The 15,781-nt window shown below is 42.4% G+C and overlaps 1 protein-coding gene across 6 annotated transcripts in view; it reads right to left on the bottom strand.

Annotated features, from left to right (window-relative positions):
- The window catches only part of KALRN (kalirin RhoGEF kinase), a 534,707-nt gene that overhangs the window by 142,918 nt on the left and 376,008 nt on the right, over positions 1–15,781 (bottom strand). For all 6 annotated transcript variants that reach the window (XR_012777086.1, XR_012777087.1, XM_075511732.1 and 3 more), the window contains exons 28-34: positions 14,846–14,935; positions 10,341–10,433; positions 8,857–8,968; positions 6,253–6,443; positions 5,736–5,837; positions 4,891–5,033; positions 3,428–3,530 (exon numbers count right to left, since the gene is read on the bottom strand). Coding sequence is in view for 4 of the 6 variants with exons in the window: in XM_075511732.1 (XP_075367847.1) it covers positions 3,428–3,530; positions 4,891–5,033; positions 5,736–5,837; positions 6,253–6,443; positions 8,857–8,968; positions 10,341–10,433; positions 14,846–14,935 (834 nt within the window). In the remaining 2 variants the exon portion in view is untranslated. The remainder of the gene's footprint in view (positions 1–3,427; positions 3,531–4,890; positions 5,034–5,735; positions 5,838–6,252; positions 6,444–8,856; positions 8,969–10,340; positions 10,434–14,845; positions 14,936–15,781) is intronic.

Here is a 15,781-nt window from a genome sequence, read left to right as displayed (position 1 = left end):
ATTCCTAATCCAAACAAGAAAAAAAGAGACAAGTGCAATGTGCCATCATGTAATTTGTGATGGCACCTAACATGTGAGTGACAGAGCAGAACTAGGACTCAGCTCTTCTGGCCCCCAGTCAAGTGCTCTATGCTCTGTACCAAATGATCCCCCTGATAAATGTTATGGCTAGGTTCAGTTGTCTTGAGAGAAAATCCTTGCTGAATTTACAGTAATGTTATCTCATTCCCACTTAACAACAAAAAACCTTCTGCCTTTTTAGGAGTTTCAAATGCAAAGGTAAAGCTTTGCTCTAGGGCTGCGCCACGATGAGAGAGGAGACAGAAATCGCTACTTGCAACCCAGAAGGAGTTGGCTCACAAATAGGTTGAAAGAAATATATATGACTTGAGGCACAAGGAGTGTTATTAAGTAGAAGTGCTACTTGAAATTGGGAATCTTTGAGAGGTTGTGGTTTTCTTTGTCTAAAATGTTGTTTGGCATTCTTGTCTGAACATTCAACTAATGTGTTAGGTAATCCTTGGGCATAATAGCAAGATTTAGGGAAAGGACAAAGTGTGTCAGCTAAATCTTTGAATTCTTTTGCCTTCAGAGAGTAATATAAGCTCTTAAATGTTACTTGAGAATTGTTTCTGGCACTGAGTTAATACATAGATGGTCCCAGTGCAGGATTAATCTGCTGCCATCCTGGCACACTGCTAGCACTGCAAAGCTCTTTGCATGTATTTGTAAATGAGGCTGCTGTGAATGGCCAGAGTTTTTAAAGGTAGGAGCTCTTTCTCCTGGCTCCTCTGGATGGAGATCTCGCTGGGGCACACAGAGAGGTCACCCATGGAGGCTACTGCTGTGAAAAAACTCAGAGCCTGAATCTGAACTCCTGGGAATAACTGCTGACTACACTGGAGTTAAATAGGCAGGGAAACCACTATTTGCTGAACACATTATCTATCGGTGCTCTTATCGGTACCACATGAGCTAATTCTGGCATGTATGTTACAGTGTTTACCAAGCACTATCAACTCTGCCTATCAAGCACTATCAAGAAATCTTAACTAGAGAGCATGATATGGTACAGTCTTCCAGTGCTGGTAACGCAGTACCAGCCTAGATAAATCTTCCCAGTCCAACAAGACTCACTCAGATCATCCTAGAAGATAAGCTCAACTACACACTGGAGGAAAAAAACCCATTTTAAAGTTGGAGAGTAAAAAAACTTGGAATGACAGTGAATTGTTCCCATATGGTGAAATGTCACCACTAGGAGTCTTGTGTCTTGTTAGGTCCTTGCACAGCTTTGGGATACTGCAACACAGAGTCCCCTCATAGCAGATGCTAACATGTGCTAAGGGCTTCGTGCAAGCAGCGTAAGAGCTGATGTCTGAACTGAGACTGAACGCAGGTATGCCTCCGTGCTGCTTCAATGGGAAGTAAGACAACTCAGCTCCATCTGTCATTAATTTGGGTAACTGTGTAGAAAAACTGAGAGAGAACTATAAAGCAATGTAGAGAGTTCATTTTCCTTGGAGCAAAGACACAGTAATGCAGCACTCTGGGGACTAAATTCTCCACAGTATTCTGGCATTAGCATCAGTGACAATAAGGAAACTGTTCAGCAGGAACTGCTTCTCTATTTAAGGATGATACATTAGTTGCTCAGATTCAACAAAGCACATAAAAGTATATTTAAGCTTTAGCTGTACACTGGAATTTGTTTCTATTCAGTAAGCGTATATAAGGACACACAAACACACAGATAGCCTTAAGTCAGCAAGTGAACCTACCCACCTTAAAAAAGTAAAAAACATGACACAACCCTAGAACCGATTTAGCCTTTCCCCAGTGGTAACAAATTTTCCCCTGCACGATTTCATGCTCAATTTATCTCACACATTCTCCATTCAAACAAGGTTTTGGATAGAAATTCCTATAGCCCTTTACAATCTTTCATCCTTAAACCAACTGATGCCATGATGTCTTTCAGGGTACAGCTTGATCATTTCCTGTGCTGTTGGCACTATAGACCTTGTATGCAGCTACAGCATGCAATGCGGAGCATCTTACCTAGACCTTGCCTGTCTACCATAATTCATGCAACTTAGTCAATGGGCTTGGGGCAAACGAGCAAAGCTTATGCGAATGCTTAAAATTAAGCATGAACTCAAATACGCTACTAAGTCAGCGCCTTTCTCAGGAATGATAAATGTGAAAAACATGGAAAAGCAGGGTGAGTCCATGTAGACTGAAGACATAAGAAAGTACTTCTTCAGTATCAGGCGAAGCATTTGCGTACATTACAGTGGCCTTTGGATTGTGAGGATTAACACTTTTCTAATGCACATTATTGGTCAAAATAAACCAAAAGCATGGGAATATGCCTTTAAGATAAATACAACAGGTGGTCTTACAAAGGTAATTTATTTGCAATTAACTCCTATTTCTGAGTCCAGCTTTCAAAATAACCTCTGCACTGAACCTTACTTGTGAACTTTACAACCATAAACTTGAATTCTGATTTTGTGAAGACACCCTTCTTACCTTGTGTAAGTGGCAGCATAATTAAAGCCCTGACAAACAGATGAATCAGAACAGTTCTGCAGAATTCATCCTTTTGAAAGTTATAGATGGTTTCAAAACAACACATGAAGAGAACATGGACATTCTCTCGGTGGATATGACAAACCCCATCAGCGTAGCTAAGGTAAATTATTACTAACAGCCCATTTACTCCTACCACCAACTGCTAATTCAGCTGAAGACTGCAGTTGGAGGTATCAGGGTGACAAATTCAAGTCAGGCATCCTAGTGGAGGTAGGAATCTGGACTCAGATCATCTGATAAGTAAAATGACCAGTACATACGTGCCAACAGCGTGCAGCATTCCAACAGAATCTAGCGTGTCTCAGGGCCATCCATACGCTCCACCATATGTCCGTGAGGAGTGGGGTCCAGAATCACAGTCTCTGGAAAGGGTAGGTCTCCCAGGCTCTCAAGATACCAGCCAGGATCCCAGTTTTGCTGTATTAATTGGTGTGTAAGCATCTGTATTCCCTCCAACAAACTAGTGATTTTTAGCTCAGAGGGCAAATATGGAACATAACCAACTGTTTGCTGATTCAGCAGCTGGCTCCCACAGGGCACGTTCTACTAGGGAAGAAAAGGTTGCTCTGGACTGTGTTTCTTCAGAGCCAATTCATCCTCTGTGTATTAACTACAAAGAAGCTGCAGCAACAGAGATGTTACCATGTAAAACAGCAGTACTGGTGAGCACCTAGAAACAGACTGGGTTTTGATAGCCTAGCATAGGGCAATACAAGTTTCAACTCACTCAGTAGAAGACAGGTTGCTTTATTATGCCTTCTACTCTGCTTTTCACTTACATTTTTCTGGGGACGATTAACAGCAGTGTATTTTCACATTTCAGTCCTACCTTATCGCTGTCCACTGTGTTCTGTGATGTCCTGGATGCAATGGAAATGGTGTCAGGTTGACTACTGCCATCTCCTTGGCTGTCTGCATCATCTACTCCATCTCTGCAAAAGACATAATAGGGAAACAACGATGCTTACTTAACACACCACCTTGGAACGTGCACAACTTTATAGGTGGATTTTAGAAGTGCCGAGTCAGCGTGCCAGAGCTGGCTTTGTGCTAAAATTACCTCCCTGATGCAGCCCATGTTGCTATGTAGCTTGCAATTTACAATGATGTCACCCTCAGCCATAGGGTTGGGATTAGCACATAGTCACACCGTTTGTTGCTGGAAACAGGATGGCCATTGCCTGCATATGAAGACTCTGGTGTTCAGAAATAGGTCTGTAATGAGGGTGTCAGGCAGAAATTTTCCTTCAATTAGATTTCTGCCTTAACCAGAACCATTCAGCCCAGGCTACACATGACACTGAAGGAAGGGGTATTTCTTTTGTCTCACAGGAACCACATTTTCAGGAATTTAATACTAGAGCCATAAAAATGATATCCAAACAAACATAAATAAAGACAGTATAGACCTCTACAAGTCTACCTCTATGAATCTGCTAACAGAAGGTATTTTCTTCCCTTTTGCTGTACAGATATAGTTCTCCTAAATTTTTGCTGGTCTTTCAAAATAAAGATTTAAATAATACAAAATACATATTTAAGGACAAAGAAAAAAAAATTAAGATTCCCATTCTGTACTAGAAAATTATTGTATTGGTGCATGTCCCCAGGAAGAAATGTTTGGATCTCTGCTTTGCTACAGATCTCCTGGGTGACCTTGGTTACTCATGCTTTGGATGCCTCTATAATATAGCCTGAACTAAGAGAGTGATAAAACTTGATGAGGAAATAGAGATGCTTAAATTACAGGTGGCTTTTGGGAATGCCAGCATGACAGCAAAAAAACAATTAATTTTCTATAATTTCTACTTAATCCAGGATTCAAAGATGTCAACAAAAAAAATTTAGTATTACTTCACAGGCTGAAATGAGTTTGTATTTGATGATGAACACAGATTCTCCTCTGTAGTAATATATCGTCATGACCAGCTGTGATTTTCATTGTCAAACAATTCAAAATGCCAAACAGGGAAAAAATGTGTTACTCAAATGTGAAGTACTCAAATTCTACTTTGGGAAAGAAACATAACTTTGGACTCTGAAGAATTTTTACTGTTCATTTCTCTCTAATACTTTGGAGTACTAAAATAAAAGACCTTTGTATGTATATCATAGAAAAGCTTTCTAGCTACTTTTGCCAAGACAACATGCAAAAAACAAAAGATGATGAAAACTGCTTTTGACTATAGTAAGAAAAAGTAAGCGAACCCAGTCAAAAGCCCACAGACACTACACTGCTGTTGGTTGAGAAAATGCTAGTGATTTCACGTTGTACGGAATGACTGAGGTTACCTTCTACTGTTGTTTCGCTGCTTTGCTGGTGTCTTGGGGAGCTGAATGGGCTCTTTCAGAGCTCCTTTCAGATGGATAATCCTTTCTTGAATGACTTCCCGGATATTTTTGATCCATTCCTGTTTTGTTTCAATACTGGATGCCTAAAGTTCCACAAGGCAGAAAGACAGAAACTTTATCGTATTCCCAGCATGTCACCTCCTATGTAGAAGAATCGTGGTTGGCTGATGAAAATGCATGATTAACTGTTTCTCCCCTCTGCTGTATTGTTTTAGCTGCTGGAGTACCTGGTAACCCGAGGAGAACTGAGGTATTTTTACCAGACCTACTTGGCAAGCAACAGTAAAGCAGCTAAGCTCTGGATAAATATATTTAATGCTAGCAATACAGCATGTTCTGTGGAGGGGAAATAGGTTATCAGCCCACAGCTGGGATTTCCTCAGACAAAATAACTATAACATGAATACTTTATTAGAAACTCATTTGACAGAAACGGCTGTCAGCTCTGGAGGTGTGAGGAATAGGTTGACTGTTGATAAGCCCAGTGGCAAAGGACTAAGGGAATTACACCTCCCAGCCAAACACCCTGAGATGTGCCTTGTGTCAGTGTGCAGCTGCTCAACCCAGGTTGCAAGAGATGCAATTTCAGCAAGGCTGCACGACTGCACTGTCTTGATTCATACTGAGGCCTTAGAGCTGAATTGCTCCCGACGCAGGCATGACCCTGCTGACAGACATAGAAGCCATGCGAATACGAGGAGGGAGGAAACTGACCTTTCATTTAGTGCTCCCAAGGCCTCAACTAGCAGCTCTAAAGGCAAAGAAAACAAGCAGAAAAGACTTACTTTCAGCACTGTTTTATTGTCTGAGGATGGTGTTCGTCCAGACCACAAAGCAAATTTACAGGGATCTCCTTCAACATGTTCAGTCACTCCCAGTTCTGAGGTCTAGTGTGGAGAAGAGATGGTGAGAGATTTCATATATATAAAGCATCACAAGTCCAGAAAACTTTACATTTGTAGGGAGAAGTGGGGAGGCAGGGATGGATAGGGAAGTGAGGTCTTGTCTCTGCTTTGCTACACACAGATAAACAGAAAACCACCAGGGTATGGCAAGGAAGTGAATGGCTTGAGTGATCCCCCTTGCATTTCCCACCCACCCTTCACATCTCATTATCTTAAACCTCTCCAGACTCACTGCGAGCTTGGCTTGCAGGTGAGCCCTGCAGGGCCCAGAGCCAGCCCTTCCAGGTAGCATGAGTATCCCCAGCCCAGCATGGGCACATGCGAGCCATCCCCCAAACTCCACCTCTACCTACAAGAAACACAACACCCAGAATATTTTCTTTGCAGCCACACCTACCAGTAACTTGTTCTTGTAAACATATTTTGTGTGTCCTGAAGAATCTTTGATCTCTTTGCTAAACACCAAAGAGATTTCAAAGAGAAACAAATGCCTCTCACGGCCTTTCCGAATGAGAGACTTGGGATCCCACACTTGGAAGGAATCCTGAAGAATCAGCTCTCCCTGGACGTCCAGGTTCTCATCAAACCCTAAAACCACAAAATACATTGGCTTGTATTTGTTCTTGGGACCAGTAATGCCCAGAAACACCAGAGCAGTAAGGACTTGAAATAAAAGGGTCTTTCTCTTTTTTTATCCATATTCTGAAAGGACATTAATGGGCATCCATTGCCCCAGTGAAAATATTTTTCTTTTTTTTTTTTTCCTACTGCAATGATATAATTATTTCACCAGAGGCAAATACGTCATATCTGTGAAATGAGACTGCTGCTAAAGTGTAGTAGTAATTACTTAATTATTATAAAGGTTTCAGTGGTGGTTACTGTACAAAGAACTGCAATGCAAGGAATCTTATGCACGTCAACGCAAATTCAGAGAAACATAATGTGTAGTAGCTGGAAGTGCCCCATCATACCATGATGCCTTCAAGCATGCTAACCCAACCTTCAAGGGCCTGTGAGTCCACAGCAGTGGCATGGAGGACTTACATCTATGAAAGTGAATTGGTATTGTGTCAGAAACAAGCTTTCCAGGAGGAGTTTCTCACCTTCCAAGCTGCATGTCAAAAACCTTCACATGGCTGAGGGTCACAGGAGTCCCTCCACATAACTGGGAGGCTTGAGGGAAAAAGGAGTCCCTAGTGCCAGGTGCCCTCCAAGCTGCTGTCTCAGCAGCTTGTGGGTCACACTTCTCTCCAGAGCTGGGGACTGCTCCTCCACCAGCACAGCCTGCTGTTGCTCATGCCAGATAGCCCTGGGAAAGCACCAAGCAGCACTGGTCCCTGCTCCAAATATTCAGGAGTAATGTTTTATTCAGAAGACAACTGTCCAAGTCCTTGTCTACCCTAACAAAGTCATCCCTTCTTCTTTATTATTGCATGGTGCTGGTCATCTTATGGGGACAGATTATCCAGGCGTTATTTTGGGAAACCTTGCTTTTCACCAGACACCACAGTTAAAACCATCTTTATAGTGTTTCTACCTATGCTGGGTGTCCTGGCTTCAGCTGGGATGGAGTTAATTTTCTTCCTACTACCTGGTATAGTCCTGTGTTTTGAATTTTAGTATAAGAATAATATTGATAACACGCTGATGTTTTGGCTGTTGCTGCCAGCGAGGCAACATTGCTAAGTGGTGTTTACACTGGTCAAGGTCTTTTCAGCTTCCCCTGCTCTGCCAGGTGCACAAGAAGCTGGGAGGGGACACAGCCAGGACAGCTGACCCCAACTGGCCAAAGGGCTATTCCATACCATATGGCGTCATGCTCAGTATAGAAACTAGGGGCAGTTGGCCAGTGTGATCGCTGCTTGGGGATGGGCTGGGCATTGGTTGGCGGGTGGTGAGCGGTTGTATCACTGGTCCCGTCCCCCCTCCCCGGTTTTGTTCCTCTCTTGCTCTCTTGTTGTTTTCCTTCCATTACCATTTATTATTATTATTATTATTATTATTATTATTATTATTATTATTATTATTATTATTTTTGTTCAGTTATTAAACTGTTCTTATCTCAACCCACAAGTTTTCTTACTTTTTGCTCTTCCGATTCTCTCCCTCATCCCACTGGGGGGGAGGGTGAGCGAGCAGCTGGGTGGTACTTAGTTGCCGACTGGGGCTAAACCACAGCACTGGGTCAGTTTGCCCCCCTGCAGTTTTCATCACCTGGTCTTAATGTGCTGCTTAGCTACCGGCACCATTTCCTTCTTCTTGCCTGTTTTAGTACTCTTCTTGTTTCCTGGTTCTGACTCAAGCCAGGCTGGAAATGATTTTCCCAGGCCAAGAAAATGTTTGAGAGACAATAAAGCATCTCTCTCCAGAATAAAATTTTTAAATTTTAGAAATACTCCACACATCAAAAAGCTAATAAAAGACTTAACTTTGGGGCAATCAAAATATTTTTTTTCTGTAATTTTGAAATACTTTTTAACAATACTTTTTTCTTTTTTTTTTAATCTTTGGGATAATTATACTAACACTTTCAAACACAAGCTGTTTTGACTCAGAAAACCAGAACTTTTTCTTTTGAAATGTTGAGACAGTATTTAGAAATGTTTTCATCCAATAATCGTTATGGCTGCCAGCAGCTAAATTGATACTGTTTCAGGAGGGTTTTTTTTGTTTCATGCAGTAAGAATGTTTTAACCAAATATATATATACATTGTATATATATACACACACATACGTGTATATACATATATACTCACATATAAATACATATATACACACTCATAAGATACAAATAAATAAAACCCCAGCACTTCCTAGCCAGCTTTATTCTTCCAAGACTTCTAGAGAAATATCAGAAAGGAGCTAGGAAGTATCTGAAAATTATGATCAATCAACAGCATTGCTACAGTCAACCTGTACTAACTCTACACAAGTTACAAGAAGGCTTCATTTACCAGCGGGTCCCTCCCCTGCCCCAGCCACCTGCCCATTTGCTACCTTCCAGCATGCTGACGTGCATTGCGTCGTTGGCCTTCTTTGGGACACTGAGCATCACTTCCAGACCATCTTTGAGTTCCCCTTTGCCCTCCTCGCAGCAGGTTAGCAGTTCCTAAGAAGCAATGCAGAACACCTATAAACAAACTCTGACTAACATGCTGGCTATATATCCCATTGTGTTACTTGGTACATGCAACTGCTTCGCTATCAGTGACAGGAGAAAGCTGAACTGCATCAAAACCCACTGTGGATGCTCACAGGTAGTGGGGATCAAATGGGAATGACTACAAAGCAAGACAAAAGAAAGTGCTCTCGAGTGAGACTGTGCACTCAGAAGACTTCTGAGGACTTATGCCTACGCAGCAGATATCAGGCACTCCAGCTGTGCCAGCCGGGTTGCAGGGACCCCTGCCTGACCCAGCAGTGCTGGTGAGTACCGCAGTGCAGGCAGGGCTGGCAGTGTGCTGTGCCCAGGGCAGGGAGGTCCCTTCAGGAACGATCCACCTGAGGAGGAGACCAAAGGGGTGATGACTGAAAGGGGTGTTTTAGCCTTCCCATTAGCAGACTGTTTGTGCAGTGCAGCCTTGCTGTCCCACAGCACTCACAAGACTACGGTAAACCTGTGTGTTTCAGTAAACTGGTACAAAGCACAGATTTGTCAACACATTGAATGTGCTCAGTAAGTACCTTCCTGTACAGCATATCACTCCTTTGGTATATACACAGGAAGCTTTAAAGAGATGCAAGTATTATATCTGGTCCTAGCTTTTTAAAGTCAGAATCTGTCTCTTCCCTTATCTTCCAGATATTTTTTCTTCTTTGGTTTACTAGTTTTGAAGTGAACAGTGGCTGGTTAAGTTAGATCTAAAGTTCACGTACTCACAAGATACTGCAAAAACCTGTAACCAATTTACAACAAACCAACAAAGGTGGTTTATTTTCAATGGGAAATCTTAATGTTTCACTTGGAAGTTCTTTGCTTTGTATATGAAGCTTTTCCATGTTTTTCAAACAAAAGTGTCAGCTCCCAAACAGAATCTAATGCCAGTGAAGGAGTCTCAGTCAAGAGTCAGTGAAATTTCCCAAAGTTCATTACTGCTGTCACCGAAGCCTTTAATAAAATTATTACATGTGACAAACTTAGCAAGAAGGAAAGTAAACAGTTCTGTCAACCCTTCAATTTATCTTTCCCAGTTCTCGCTTTTTAGGGTTAAGTCCACCTGGATACAAAAAACCCCAGCTGAAACAGGTGATCAGGTTTTTACTGTTTGTTTTTTTTCTTTCTGTGAGTCTTTTCCTTTAAAACACCCAACCTGATTTCACACTTGTTGCCATGCTCAGGCCTGGTAAGTAGGAGTAGCAGCTCAGCAGTAGCTGCTTACAGGTCATGAACAGGTGATGAAGCAGCTCCCTTAAGAATAAGTTAACTCATCACACCTGGGAACTGCTCTGCATGAGCTGATTTGGGCAGGTCACTAAGGTACCTTCAGTAGGAGTTGGTATTTTGTGATCCTCTGGACAGGCTTGATTAAATAAGAAGAGATAGAGTTGGCCAGACTGTGTCTTTGCTGAATTTCCTAGAAGAGATAAAAACAGCAGTCAGTCATGGAAAACTATTAACCCCCTGCCAGACAGAACCACCCATAACTGACTTTAGCTCTGGATATCTGCATTTCTTTCTTTAGTTTTTTAACTCTCTTGAAGCTCACATGCAAATAACTGTGGTTTCAGAGAGGCTGGCAATAACTGCAGAGTCCCCCTAAGGCCTCTTTAACTGCAGGGGCCCTATGCAAGTCAAGCTAAGTCTATGTTGAGTAAACTACATAGGCTTTGATTTAAATATGACTTATCTGTCATGTCAACTGGTTTCTCCTAGCTATGAAGGCTGAATGCAGAGTCTTAACATTCAATTAAAATGGAGTGACATTAAATTAAATTGCATGCATAGGGTGTAATTTAGCTGTCTAAACATAAGCATCTAGTACCATTTAAGAGCCCTGGGGTAGCTGAAATATCCATATGGGAGTAACAGGTCTGACAAAGTGCTGACAGACCTATGCTATTCTAAGGAGGCAGCTGGGGGCCAGGAGAGATACCCTTATGATACCTTTTACAGCACTGAATACTTCTGGTTTGCCACCTGAATCTGAACCAAAATGTCTGTGCTGATCGGTGTGATGTGCTCATGAACTTCTGGAGACATTGCAGATAGGTACCTGGTGAGGTCTACAAAGGGCTCAGCTTCCTCCCTCCAAGTGGTTCCAGTGGGAGTTAGGAGCTCCTGAAAATACTACAGGACCCTAATGCACATATTTAGCCATCCAAACTCATGCCCTACAGCGGCAGATTCTCTGCTGAAATAGAACAGGTTGGAATTCCTTCTGTCTCCGCCAGGACCTGGGCATGCCTCCCCTTGATCCTGGCCATCAGGAAATCCTTGGTTCCTAAGGGAGCAGATGGGGAGTAGGAATGGGACTTATCTCCAGCTACTGGAGGGTAAATTTAAGGCTGTAAAGGGAAGAAGTTACAGAAGATGAAGGGGGAAGAACTGCCAAGAACGGAGATTTTCTTTCTGTATACAGTCGGATTTTCTGCTGAGTACTAGGGAGGTTACTGGTTTTTTTAGCGCCAGTGTTTATCTTTATGCTGGGATGCAAAAATAGCCACTTTTCACACAATGTGCCAACAGATTTTTTTTTTTTTTGTACTAGGCAAGCTTGTTTTAGAAAAAATACCTCTGGTGCCATGAACAAGACCCAAAAGGGAAGGGGCTCTGTATGGGGTTTAACGGAGTTTGCATGAAGCTGAGTCATGGCTGGCTCCAAACAGGGACAGTGTCTGCAGAGCACATGGCTGGGACTCAATTAGTAACTGCAGGAGCCAGCAAGACCTTGGCCACGTCTGTGCACTTCCTGGAGCTGGCTAAGTACACTTGGTTTTGTAGGATCCAAGTAATGAAGTTAGCACTATTCCTTCCTCCCAGCTCTCTGAATAGCAGGGCATGTTCCCAGCAAGATGCCTCCCCTTCAGGCATTCCTTGCTCTGCCAGGATGCTCTGGTCAGACTATGCAGACACAGAGTGGGTTGATGGACTGACAGCTGTCCCTGCTGCACAGGAACCTGCAGCAGGGAAGCAAGAGCACTGCTATACGGCAATCAGACAAGTAGACTGCTGGAAAGGGACCTTCTCCCTGCAGCTCCTCCCTCTGGTCCCTGAAGTGTTGTCCCTGGAGTAAGGGACAACTGTCTGGTCCCTGGAGTAAGATGGCAGCCTGCTGGAGTGTGTCTTGGGTTGGCTTTGTAACAACTGGAGAGGTCTGAACTTACTGTGGGTGGAGGTGGAAATTGGAGAGGTCTGTGAAGGGTAGAGCACGGCAGCACAGACATTTCTCACACACCTCTAAGTAACGTGAAGCAGAGAGATATCTGAGCTAGCTTTGAAGCAGCTGGCAGGTTTCAGAAGCAAGCTAGCCACAGGGCTCTGTGCTCTCTGCTTTGCCCTGCTTCTTGTTTAAAGCAAGCTTGGTTCACATTATAGTGCACCATGGCTTACCATTAGACACAACTTTAGTTATTCCTTGGGTGGAAAAAAGTGTCCCAAGGGTCTGGAAGAAATGAAGGTATCTGACAGGCACTGTGTGCTGGCAGTTGTGTGTTGCAAACCAGATGAGCTGCAGAACAGGATCAACGTGTAGTCTTACATGCAAAGACAGAATCCCAGAAAAAACACCAAAAATATCCTCTGTGTAGGGCAGCACAGGACCCTCACAGCATCCTCCATGGACAACATGGAGACAGGAATACTTGAATACAATTTCATACCATAAGAATTGCTGAATTTACCATGAAGCAGTGATAAAGTGCCCAGATTTTGTATCAAATGTCTAAAGAGATTCATAAAATAAGTCATTTAATTATGTACAGTTGTTTAGTAGGAGAACAAACTGCATCCTGAACTGGGTGTACAGACCAATGGCTTGCTGAGTAGACTGATTCAGCACTAAAAACTTCATGAAACATTTAGGTTTTGTAATGCATGACACAAATCTTTCGTGAGAAATTTCAGAAAAAATTATTACTAAGGAGAAACTGAGACCCTGCTTGCGCCTCTGCCCATCTCAGCAGAGAAGCTGTCCAAGAAACATCATCCATGCAGAAACACAATGCTCTGCAACACTACCAAAGTCGATGAGCTTTACCATGTTCCACTCTGTAAATGCTGGTCATGCAAATTAAAGGTGCCCTGTGGCTTCTTGAATATAACAAATGATCTTTTCCAAGATTTAAAGGAAAAAAATATTCAAAATAGCAGAAGCATATAGATGACTGAACCAAACTTTGTCTTTGTCCTGAGGACCAAAGCTCACTTAAATAACAGACACTAAAATAAACTCTATTGCCTCAATAATATGCTGATTTCCACCAGCTGAAGCCCTTTTAATGAGCCTTGAAGCTGCAAATTTTCCATGGACTTGAAGGGTTCAGACAGATTACTGGGACTACTTGTTTTCATCTCAAAGTGACGTTCTGTGATGGTTTATGCAATTTAAGGGGTTGTATGCTTGTGATCTTTAAGCAGGCTTCTAAGGAGTGTTATTCTAGATAACTTCATCAGGGTGTTTTGGGAAATTCCAGGTTCTTCCTGGAAGAAAAGAACCAGCCATTTCCTCCATATTCCTTGGACCAGATTGTCCCCTGTCCTGCCACTTAACCACTGCCACTCCAAGATCAAGCTAAGAAGGATCTACAGGAACTTCACACTACCTTAGTCAGATTGAGTGACTCCTAGAGGATTTTTTTGGGGGGATAGCCAGCTTTCTCCTTTTGCACAGGCATCACTGGGTAGCCCAGCACAATTCCCACCAATAGAAGGAAAACATCTCCCCTTGCAAAACAGCAGTTGATGACACATGAATATTCTCTATTAAGCAACATCAGGCAGGTTTCTAGCCCATATACAGAGCTGGAGTGGAAAAGCTTAGCAGAGGAAACACTTTTAACCTGTGCGAACAACACTGATAAGACACCTAAGGCGGCCCAAACCCTCCACGAGTCACCAACCAGTACAAACCATTCAACAGGCTCAAGCGCCACCTCCTGGAAAATCCCTTTCAGTTCAATTCTACTTTTAGATCACTTGCTAACAAGGCAAAAAACAAGGCAAAAGAAAAAGGTGTTCATCATTTTTCTTGTGGCTCATGTGAGAACTTTCAGTGTTGAGTTTAACTGAAATGCTATAACCATTGGCACCTACGAAACCCAGAGGAGCCGATTCATGTCAGGCAGGTCGGATCCTGCTGAGTGGTTACATTTGTAAAAAGATTTTCAGTGCTTTGAAAAAGAGGTCTTAGCATTTTTTCAGAAAGGCAACTAATTAAAGCTATAAGCTAGCAGACAAGCATGGCAAAATGGATGAGGTTCCAAAAATCAGAGGGAAAGCTTAGTTTAAAAGTACTCAGAAACCTTAAAGATTTTTCTCAGCCTACAAAACTGGGTTTGGAGCCTGCAAATGTTTATCACCAGGTGTAGTGCTTGTAAGGGAAATAGTCTAATTGCAGTCAATGGAGTCCCTTACTAGCGTGATGAAGCAAATGTTTAATAGGGTGGGTAAAATTTGCAGAACAGGAGGACAGGATCTTGTTTTGGACTTAGGGATTTCAGGTCATAAAATATAATGGGATCTGCTTTTCACTTTACCACTAAACCCAGAGGTAGAGAGTACATCTAAACCAGATCTTTAGAAAGGATTGGGTCTGAAAAATGCACAAAGGTTCCCATAACAATGCGTGTCCCCATTAAAAATGACTTGCCACACTGATGAAGATCACACATCACACCACAACCTATCAGTTTTCACAGCATGTGATATCTGCAGTGGAATGAAAAACCCAAATGCCAAAACACAGAGAGGAACCCGTTGCTCAGATGTAAAGAGAAGGTGTTTCAACTGCACTATGCGTGCTGAAGGAAAATGGCAATGGCTGCTTACATCAAAGAAAGTCCCTGCATGTTCCAGGATGAGCTGGCTGGAGTCCGGTTTGTTTTTGCAGTAGGTGACATACATCTGAAATTTATCTGCCTGTGAAAACAAACATCAAGGGAAAAGCAAGATAAGCTATTTCTCTGCTTGCACAGTCTTTCATTAAGACTCACCGGGATAAATACAGGTGATAAACTCCCACCTCTCAAAGCAACATAAGAATTGCAAATTAAGAACAGAAGACTTACAGACAGTTCATACCTTACCTGAGCAGTTCTGAGGGGTGCACCGTGTAACAGCTATGGAAGGCTTTCTTTAACAAGTGTCACAGAGGGAAGGCCCAAAACTTTAATCCAGCTATAAAAAAATTTCTAAGAGCTGTAATGACGTTACACAGATTGTATCCAAAAGCCTGCAGGTCTCAAACCCCAGTCATGAAATGTTGGCTCTATCACCTACTTGCAGATAAAGCCAGTGTAGAAACTCTGGGCAAAAGACTCACCTAGCTTAAGCTGGCTTGAGCCAAAATTTTTGACTTGAGACTGGCTCAGATTTGTGATGCCTGGCCCAAACTTGCCTTTCCTACTTTGGTTCAGACATTAATGGCTCAAACTTTATGTTGTGCTAGGAGTGTTTTGCATTTCATTTCCTAATGTATTTATTTTTAAGAGGAAATTAAAAGCATCTGTGCACTCCTGCGTTAGAGCAGTTTCTTATTACTGAACTCTGGTCTCAGGGAGACGCAGGCAAATGGAAGAAGAGGATACCAGGTATCTGAATAACAGGACCCTGCAATTGGGCAGGCAGCTTTGTATGTACGTCTGTACCCATACAGACAGCTCTGGACATGTATTATTGCTGAGATAATGTGGTAGTATCTTAAAAGTACCATGAAGATTTTGCACAGAACGATACATAAATGCGTCCATCTTTCATACATATGTA

Source organism: Mycteria americana, chromosome 9 (assembly GCF_035582795.1).
Source record: "Mycteria americana isolate JAX WOST 10 ecotype Jacksonville Zoo and Gardens chromosome 9, USCA_MyAme_1.0, whole genome shotgun sequence".
In the NCBI taxonomy this organism is placed as follows: Eukaryota; Metazoa; Chordata; class Aves; order Ciconiiformes; family Ciconiidae; genus Mycteria; species Mycteria americana.
This window is presented reverse-complemented; position numbering and strand designations above follow the sequence as displayed.